This window comes from Erpetoichthys calabaricus, chromosome 1 (assembly GCF_900747795.2).
Source record: "Erpetoichthys calabaricus chromosome 1, fErpCal1.3, whole genome shotgun sequence".
Taxonomy (NCBI): Eukaryota; Metazoa; Chordata; class Cladistia; order Polypteriformes; family Polypteridae; genus Erpetoichthys; species Erpetoichthys calabaricus.
In genome coordinates, this window is record NC_041394.2 from 165,003,969 (window position 1) to 165,014,377 (window position 10,409).

At 37.0% G+C, this 10,409-nt stretch overlaps 1 protein-coding gene across 1 annotated transcript in view; it reads right to left on the minus strand.

Annotated features, from left to right (window-relative positions):
- LOC114652693 (potassium voltage-gated channel subfamily KQT member 1-like) overlaps positions 1–6,742 on the minus strand; it is a 108,983-nt gene extending 102,241 nt beyond the window's left edge. The window contains exon 1 of the mRNA XM_028803047.2: positions 6,316–6,742. Coding sequence (XP_028658880.2) covers positions 6,316–6,740 — 425 coding nt within the window. The 5' untranslated portion in view covers positions 6,741–6,742. The remainder of the gene's footprint in view (positions 1–6,315) is intronic.
- Positions 6,743–10,409: the final 3,667 nt, after the last annotated feature.

The following is a 10,409-nucleotide window of genomic DNA, read 5'->3' on the forward strand; positions in this document are numbered from 1 at the left end:
AAAGGATATAAATGGCATGTATGCACAAAAATGGTGCATACACCCGTTTCCAGGCTCACGTCAAGATGTATAAAAACTAAACTTGGCGTAATGCCATGTTTAGGCATGGAGCTGGACAGTTTGACATCTGTGGCAGAGCGATGGGCACTGAGCAGGCTCCTGTCAATCTTGGAGAATCCACCACATCCACTGAACAGTATTTCCAGACAGAGGAGCAGTTTCAGCGACAGACTGCTGTCACTGTCCTGCTCCAATGACAGACTGAGGAGATCGTTCCTCCCCCACACTATGCAACTCTTCAATTCCACCCGGGGGGGTAAACGTTAACATTATACAAAGATATTGTCTGTCTGTATACCTGCATTGTTATCGCCCTTTAATTTAATATTGTCTTTATCATTATGCTGCTGCTGGAGTATGTGAATTTCCCCTTGGGATTAATAAAGTATCTATCTATCTATCTATCTATCTATCTATCTATCTATCTATCTATCTATCTATCTATCTATCTATCTATCTATCTATCTATCTATCTATCTATCTATCTATCTATCTATCTATCTATCTATGCCATGCACATTTTCACGGCAGCCTCAGACCATGCGTAAGCACGTTTCTGCTTGGTTTTGTAAACGGGCAGAAAAATGGGCCGCATGACGTGGGCTTTATCAAATACACCAAATACATGGAATGGCTGAACTATTCCAACTACAATGGCTGCTTTAGCATTGTTAGAAGACTTTGCAAATGTAAGAATTAAAAGAGAGTGCCTATTTAGAGATCATGCTGATTTTTTGTCCCATGATGATGACTGGCTTTTAAGTTAATTTACATTTCCAACAGCTGTCCTCTTGGGGTTCTGTGCTGAACTGGGGCAGCTTTAGCAAGGTAGACTTTGAGGAATTGTGCTCTACCTGCTCCTTTGCAAGTTCTGTCCACCCTCGGGTTTTTAGCCACAGGAGCTTTTCAAAATGAACTGGCTGGTTGAACAGGTATTTCTCAGTCATCACTGAGTCAAGTCATGATAGCTGTATGGGATGGTATTATCTGCTTATCATCCAGATATATAAGATTTCCTTACACTGTGGTTGAACAGGCAAATATCAAGGCACAATTAGCAGCAACGATCAGTTTTCCGAATATAATCAGAGCAGTTGACTGCATGCACATTGCTATAAAGGCGCCTTCAGAGAATTAATTTGCTTATGTAAATAGAAAGTATTTCCACTCTATTAATGTGAAAATTATCTGTGATGTGAAAATGCATCTCATTAATGTTGTGGCTAGATATACAAGTGCCAATAATTATAGTAGATCCCTGCTCAAATGGTGTGAGCCCCAGAATTCCGCTTCCTCCTCCAGTGGTATTGACACTCAGATGATGGGTGCAATTCCTCTTTTCACGTCGACTTTCTTACCTAACTATTTCTTTTGTTTGTTGGCCACTGTGTAACTTTCTGAACTTGAACTTTTGAGTGCCTCTGCCACACTGTGCCACTCTATCAATTCCTTTTGTTGCTTATACCACTGCTTAAGTCACCAAATAGTTTTTCTTTGCCTCCACTTCACTGAGCATTACCTCCATTTTGCATTTGCTGAAATTCCTCTTTTTATATGTGATTTTGTCTTTTAACAAAACACTGAACAGAAAGGGCTATTTATATTGATTTGCATATTCAAATATGTGAAATTATGGGATGAGTCAGGATGGGGCTGAAGGCTTGTGTATGTCCATTAAAATTCACATTGATTGGGATTTATAAAGGTAAAGTGTATAGATCTTTTTAGTTACTACAGTTCTGCACATCCCCCTTATTCTTAAATATCGATTGTAGTACACTTCTTCTCCACTCCTCAGGCATCCTCTCACTTTCCAATTAAACAATCTGGTTAAAAACTTCACTGTCATCTCTCCTAAACACTTTCATGCTTCCTCAGGTATGTCATCTGGACCAACAGCCTTCCTATTCTTCATTCTCTTAATAGCTGTCCTTATTTCCATCTTGCTAATCCGTTGCACTTCCAGATTCACTATCTCCACATCATCCAACCTTCTCTCTCTCTCTCTCTCTCTCTCTCATTCTCTTCATTTGTCAGTTTCTTAAAGTACTCTTCCAGCACGGCTCAGCACAGTCTCCTCGCTTGTGAGTATATTTCCATCTTTATCCTTTATCACCCTAATCTGCTGCACATTTTCCCCAGCTTGGTCACTGTGTTTAGCCAATTGGTACAGGTCCTTTTCTCCCTTCTTAGTGTCCAACCTCTCATACAACTCATTGTACACCTTTTCTTTAGTCTTCACCACCTCTCTCTTTACCTTACTCTTTATCTCCTTGTACTCCTATCTACTTTCTGCATCTCTCTGACTAACCCACTTCATTTTCACCAACCTCTACCTCTATATACTCTGCTGTACTTCCCCATTTCACCACCAGGTTTCCTTTACATTACACTCCTCCAGCTACCTTCACTATTTCCATGAGCACTGAACTTTGCCAATAGGTTTACAGACTTGGTAGATAATATCCTTTCAGGTACAAACTCTAATATCTCTAAAAGGGCTGAATTTTTAGAATAGTTCTTTAGTGCATGTATGCAAAATTCCACTGGAGCAAGCTCCAAGTTGAATAGTGGCTACCCTTGGTTAGTTGTTCAAGAGTCAATGCTAACTGTGGAGGTGAGTCTTACCACTTAAAGCCGACATTTTTCAACTTTCTGCACAAGCTCCCAATCTTTCTCTGCCAGAAACATACTTTTCTTGTAATACTTTATCTGTTCCAAGGGGGAAATTTAGCTTTTTATGGAAGCTTAATAAATAAATAAATAAATATAACAAACAACAGCAACCCCTCTCAAATACACACCAAAATTACTAAAAAGAAAGAAAACCTCTGACTTGGCCAAAGATAAAAATAGCAGTCACAGTGAGGCCTTATAAAGGTGTATTACAGTTAGTATAAAGGGGTTCCTATTACATTCCTTGACAAACTTCTGATGAATAATTTGTTGGCTGAAACTATGACCCAAAAGACATTTCCAAGTCATAATTAAAGTGGCTTCATCCCATCAGTCTGTCACCGGCATGTCATTGTACTGGACCCTCTTACTTAACCTTGTGAGCGGTGAGCTCACCTGGCTGCTCCATATTATGTCATTCACCCAGCCATAGGGTACTTGTCATCAACCTCCCCTGCTAGACATGGTTTTAAGTCTGGATTTAAGTATACCTGTTTCAGCCAAAGTTTTTCTTTGATTTATTGAAGACATCATGAGGGTTAATAATGGATTATTCTTTGTCTGGCACTTCCACTTAGGTTACTTTTACATGGGTCACTCAATATAAGAAGCACATATCTTCAGATTACATAGCTCTGAGGATCATTGAAGCACACAAGCCACCCTAAAAGGTCATGTTTAAAGGCCTAGGAAGGTACAATATTTTAAAATCAATTTCAGTGTTTACAGTACTGTTGATCAAATTGAAATTTAGTTTAAATAAATATTGCTATTAACCTATTTATGGACAAGCTCATGGGTGTATCTCATAAAGTTAATATGAATATATTGAAAGTTTGATTTCAGATGTTTTTGTAGACATTTAAAGAATAAAATGTAAGCTGTTCAATGGAGAATTCAGTAATGATATACTTTCACAATCTTTTTAATAACACAGATTTCTAAAAAAGTACATTAGTTAAATATCTGTTCATCTATCCATTTTCTGGAAGCTTGAATTTCACATGGAGTTGAGCACAAGCCTTAACACATATCATAAGAAATCCTAGAGAACACTCATACAAAAATTTGGAAAATAATCAGACTACAGTACATGGTTAGTAGCCAAGATTTAAATTTGTCTCTCTGAAACCGCACACTTTTAATAATAAAGGTGCCAGAGTGGTTCTTCAAAGCATAGGGGAACCATTTTTGGTTTCCACAAGACCAGTCCACATGGAGGTTCTACAAAGAACCTGTATTTATTTAGATCATTAACAGGCTCCATACAGTAAAAAAACATGAATAGATAACAGATTTGTGAAATGCCAGTTACTCTTGATTTCAAAAGAACTCTTGCTGCATACATATAGTAACACAGCCTATGTTCAGGTTTTTTTAATCTCTTAGTGTCTGCTATGTAGCCTACTATACTTTAAAGATGTCATCTTTTTCCACATATTAGGCAGTTTTTTCAAAGCACAAAGTACCAAGTTCACAGGAAAAGAACCCGTACCAAAGTGGTGCTTTGTCAAGCAATGGTGCTGCAAGGAACCACACAACCCAGTAAAGAACCATAAAGTGCCATTAAATAACATTATTTTTAAGAGTGCAGGGCAGCATTCCCAGCAACCTTGCTGAATTAATGATATCACTCCCATTTAAATTCTATTCATCTACCTATTTTCTGAATCTGCAACTTCTGATACAAATACCTGAACCAGCCAATCCAGGTGGAACTCCAGGCCATTGAAGTGCACATATAAATATACCCCCACCCCCATTTTATATTTACCATTTAACCTAACATTAATATTTTTAGGCTATAGTAGGAGACACCTGTGAGACAGCCAGTGTGCAGGCCATGATGTAAAACGCAGCTGCCTCATGCACTAAGGACCAGCAGTAACATACTTTTTTGCTGCCCCATATTTAAAAAAAAATTGTTTAAAAAATTTCTACAATGTGTTCACATGTACATAATGACAAATTCTGTGTAACATTAGATTGACGTTAACTGCAAATACTGTATATTTAGCTTTTGTTAGTCATGACGACTGATGAAATAAACCGATTGGTGTAAATAATTAATAATCATGACAGCAGAATACACTGTTTTAGTTATTTATTAAACAGTAATCTGAGATAACCTCTTTTCTGAAAAATATGATAGTTATCTGGAATAGGTGATATCAATTGCATGTTCAAAAAAGTAATTTGTTTTGAACATAAATTAGACTGTCAGGGAAAAGAAACAAAGTTACTGCAGGACTTAAAGAGTATATGGAACTAAGTAAGGTCATAAATGGATTGGATGCATTTTTAACCAGGTGAATGAGAAGAAAGAAGCATGACCAAGAAAAGGATTTACTGTAAACAGCCAGGCTGTGTATAAGAGACAGAGAAAAAGGGTCCTCTATTTAGAGTGAGATATCAGCAAACGAACACCAGCACCATATTTCAGAGGCTGGAGTTATTGTGAAAGGGATAGGTTTTGTGGTGTACTGGTTAAGGCTTTGGACTTCAAATCCTGTGGTTTTTGGGTTCAACTCCCACTACTGACACTGCATGACGATGAGAAAGTCATATTTCCAGCCTGTGCTCTAATTGGAAGAACAAAAGAAATATAAGCAATGGTATCTCAAATGTTGTAAGGTGCACTGGATAAAGGCATGATTTTTTTTTTAATTACACTATGCCATTCTTCTCACACAGGAGAGGCTTTATCTATTGTGATAAACATATTATTAGCAAGAATAACTACTCCCATTTTTAAATTTTTTTAAATTTTCATCACCATATTGCTCTGTTGAAGCTAAACATTCTCAAATTAGGAGTTCAAATTCTATGGTTTTGGGTTCAAATCTCACTACTTTATTTGTGCCATGAATTATTGTACTCAAATAAAAAAAAAGAAAACAAATTAGACTTAGATTTGCACTCCTCAGTGAAATGTAATCTCTTCATTTATTGCATTTTTTTAAATCAAAAAATATAATCATTTATAATTAAAAAGTGAAAATTAAAACTCACACTTGAAATCAGGGTGCATCAAATTATTTACGAAAATCTGAATTAAGTGCATACAGATGACTTTTAACAACAATATAAGTTTAGTTGAAGTATAAGTTTTGTTCAAACATTCTACTCTTATTTACAATTACTGGCTTGACATTTGACATTCTGAAGGTTGTGTTAGATGTTGAATTGCATTTTACTATGTCCTATAAATGCTGTATTAGCGCATACACACACACATAAATACTAATCTCTGTCACATTAAACACCTTATTTATATTTAATTTGCACAATTAGAATCCCACCTTTCCTAGCTTTAGAAAAAATGAATGAAATAAGTTTACCAGGCACAATAGTTTTGTGTTTCTGTTAATCTTTGTAAATTCCTGGCAATCATACATTTAAAAATGTACACTACTGTAACAGAATGATCATTTACTAATTCTTCTTGAGGCTCTAACTGTGTTAACGATTAAACAAATCAGAAATTTAAAATAGCTTAATTTTATCATGCAAACACATATGCATTATATATACAAAAGCACAGCATAAGGTCAAATATGACAGTAGGATAGTACTCACACAGTGAAATGATAGAGGAAACATTTAAGTCCACTCGGTCTCTCTAGAAAGTTGTAAACATCCCCCTGCATGCTAGTTTTGGTAAGGTATGGGTGTTGATGGTGTTTTGGAGAAGCTATCTTGTGGACCTCACTTCCCAACAAAGGTTGTTTGATGATCTGGAAGGCTGGGTCCTTTGTATCCTCTGTAGAATTACAAGGAATGCCTGATCCATTATTCACCACTGAGTCCTGTTCCAATGAAACTGGAGAATGCTGCATTCTGTTATTTATGTCCCGCTGAGTCTCAGTGCTTGACAGTGACTTTGAACGCCCATTCGATCTGGCTGTTTTAAATTTACAGGTTTTCTGATCCTGATCATCACTTCCAGTGTTGCACATATTAAACAAGGGGTAATCACCATCATCATTACTGATATGAGACATTGTACAATAGGCAGGGTAATGAAATGATTCACCTTTGTGGTTGTTTTGTATTGCTTATCTGTAAATATAAAAAGTTCAGAAGACAAGTATCAGGTACAGTTTACTGGTAAATTAATATACTGAAAATGCAAAATAATACTGATGATGAATTATTTTTTTGGTTTAGTGGATAAAAAAGTTTTTATATGGTTGTGTCTTTCAAAGCCTAACTTCATACATACATGGTAGATTGGTAAAAACACAGTTTTAGCAAGAGAGTTGGTAGAAGACTCTGCTACATACAGTATTTATTAAACAGATTTGAAAATTAATGTGTCGATATACCTGGGTTTGCTTCCCGGGTCCTCCCTGCGTGGAGTTTGCATGTTCTCCCCGTGTCTGCGTGGGTTTCCTCCGGGGGCTCCGGTTTCCTCCCACAGTCCAAAGACATGCAGGTTAGGTGAATTGGCGATTCTAAATTGGCCCTAGTGTGTGCTTGGTGTGTGGGTGTGTTTGTGTGTGTCCTGCGGTGGGTTGGCACCCTGCCCGGGACTGGTTCCTGCCTTGTGACCTGTGTTGGCTGGGATTGGCTCCGGCAGACCCCCGTGACCCTGTGTTTGGATTCAGCGGGTTGGATAATGGATGGATGGATGTGTCGATATAAAGTTGGGCTTGCTTAATCCAGTTTAGAGTCATGGGGAGCTGGACCCAATCCCAGCAACAATTAACTTAAATCATACATCTACACTCATCTTTAGGATATGGAAAGAAAGCCTGAGTACCCAGAAAAACCATTTGCAAAGAAATTTTAACCCAGAACTAAGGAGCTGTGAGGTGGCATTAGTGACAAATGCACCAACATGTCACCTGTTTAAGTTAGTTGGTATAGTTTAATAAAACATAAAAATAAATAAGAACATTATAATCTGCATTTTAAATGAATATTTAACTACTTATAAATCCATAGACTAGACAGAAAGTTACATGTTACTTAAACTTAAAAATCTTAAAATCTGACTTCTGTTGCAACACAAAGGCCATTATATATGCTCTTAATTTGTAGTCTCATTGTTTTCATAAAATAAACAGGAGGGTTTTAAAGAAGGTACATGTGTGTATTCTGTTCCTCGCTGTCTCACTTATTTATTTTGTTTTCTCTACAGGGAAGAAGAATCTCCACCTCCAGTGGACATTGGGTGATTTGATACGGTTGCTAAACATGCCTTCGAGGCAATGCGTAAAAAGCTTGGTTTAATCAGGTCAATGGAAGACTCAGAAGAAAAGAGAGACAGACTCTGCACTTGATCACAGGAGAAAGCGGTTCAGGTGAGGTTGAGGGTGAGGAGAGAGCATATGCCTTCTAACTTGTAGCCAGAGGGGGGTGCAGCTATTTAATTAGCCACTTGGCATAAACATTTTGCAGGAAGTACTTAAAAATTTTTTACTTTTCTTTTCTTTAGTCAAAAGTATTTTCAAAAAACGCCCAGATCACTAAAAACTAATTACAGATATAATATATTTAGAAAATAATGCATAATTGTATGCAACAAAAACAAAAAACATAGGGATCAGAGATTATCAAGAAAAAATTGACATTTTTATTCACTTCAGTAGGAGTAAATTGTTAACAGAATTTTCATCATGTGTATTTATTGTTGTCTTAAAGTCAAATATACATATCTTTGGATCCTCTTATTCAATGAGTCTTGCTTCAATCATTGTGTCTAGCTTGTATTAGCCTTCCAAATTACATTGTTTAGTAATCAAGTATTCAATACCCGCTTAACATCTATGGATGACAAGAGAGTTACAAGTAGTAATGTAAAAAGAGGTGTAATCAGAATATAAGTTTAATGTCACTGTGATCTGTACAAAAAATATTTTATAAATCCATTCACATGTACAGGCCAGGCCAAAGTTAGCACACGGGGGTTCTCAGCATTTAGAACTGCTAGGCAAGTATTTGAAAAGAGAAGGTACAACTACGAAAATGGGCATTGTACTATTTCTGTATGTTAGAGATGAAATTGAATCCTCTTCTTGCCTTGTTTGAAACCTAAGTATGGGCCTGCATGTGGAAAAAACAGTATAAAAGACTTGGACAGCAGCCAAATACTTTGAAACCAACAGACGGATGGGTGATAACATCATCCTTCCTGAAAATCCTTCCATCGCAGCGACAAAAAATGGCTGCGAAGATCCCACCTTGGCATGGTCTTGCTATGGCTTCCTTCATCTGTAATTCCGCGTAAATCATCATTAAAGAAAGCTAAGGTATTTTCTCTTATGTGATTTCTTACCGCCATATCACTATGGGAGAGATATCGCCTTTTAATATTATATCTCTATAGTTTTGGGTTACTTAAAATGCCGCAATTACAAAAGAACTTATTCCAACTAGGGAGCTATCGCCCCCTACAGGAAATAAATGGCATAGTCGGCATGATTGTGGCTAAATTCATAACCGTATTATATAAATAACATATCATATATATAAAATTATGCTTCTGATAATGATGGTATGGATGGTCTCGGTCAGATACTGAGTGTATCAGGATTGTTGCGCGCACTGTCATGGACTCCAGTGACCAAGTTATACTGCCTTAAATGCCTGGCCCTAACTGGAATGGGGATATTAATGAATCCTGTGAAAGTACAGAAGGCGGGCTTGTAACATGGGCCACAGTGCATGGGGCAATAATAAAAAAAAAACAGATAGCTGCTGGTGAGTTGTGGTAGCGTCTGCTAATTACATTATGCGAGTTGGACTTAAAAGTCCAAAGCATGATTATAAAATGTGGGAATAAAAGATGAAACTAAACCGGACACGATAAATTATAAAACAACAGTTTTAAACTTATAGACACAAGACTGGTTGTCCAGAGTAAAGTGAAATGGCACCCAAGTGGACAACACAGATTAATCAGATGTCGTACTAATGTCCCAAACCTGCGAGAAGGGTCCGGCTGCAGGTCGAAGACTCGGCCAGCCAAGCCCCCGGCCTTCCACACCTCCTGCCTTCCACAGTCTGTAGAAAGAGAAGGAGAAGAGCTGCTGTACAGTTTTTCCAATTCAAAAAAGAAAAGGAGCTGAAAACGTGTTCCGACACGGAACAATGGCACAACAGAACCAGGTATGGACTCACAGAATAAAAAGCTCAGTATATTTAAAGAAACTTTAGATCCATTAAACAAAACTAATGACATGTACGATTATATACTGTATAGTGTACAATATGAAAGGTATTTATGTTTGTCGTCGTCATTAACGTTTGTTAAATGTCTTATTTAACTTGATTTTTCTGTAGTTAATTTAGCTATTTATAAAAGCACAATAGCGTTTTCTGCCAAATTCGTATTACACTACATATTATTTTTGTCTTGATTTCCACAGTCACATTTCTCCATAAAGGCAGAGAATATAAAACCAACTTTGATTACATTGATTAAATATCAAAATGAACCTAAGTGCCCTCTTTATAAAAAGCAAAGAGACTACAGCATCCTGCTGCCTCGCCTTCTGAGTCATGAAGGCCACATTGTCAAGTATGCAGGTAATTATGCCAGTAGTGTATGCTTGCAAACAATACTGACGTTTAGATTTCTGAACTGGAACTTTTTTAAATACAGTTTAAAAAGCTGAACTAATCCTGCATTTTCCGTTAGTTGGAAGGTTTTACTATTTACAGAT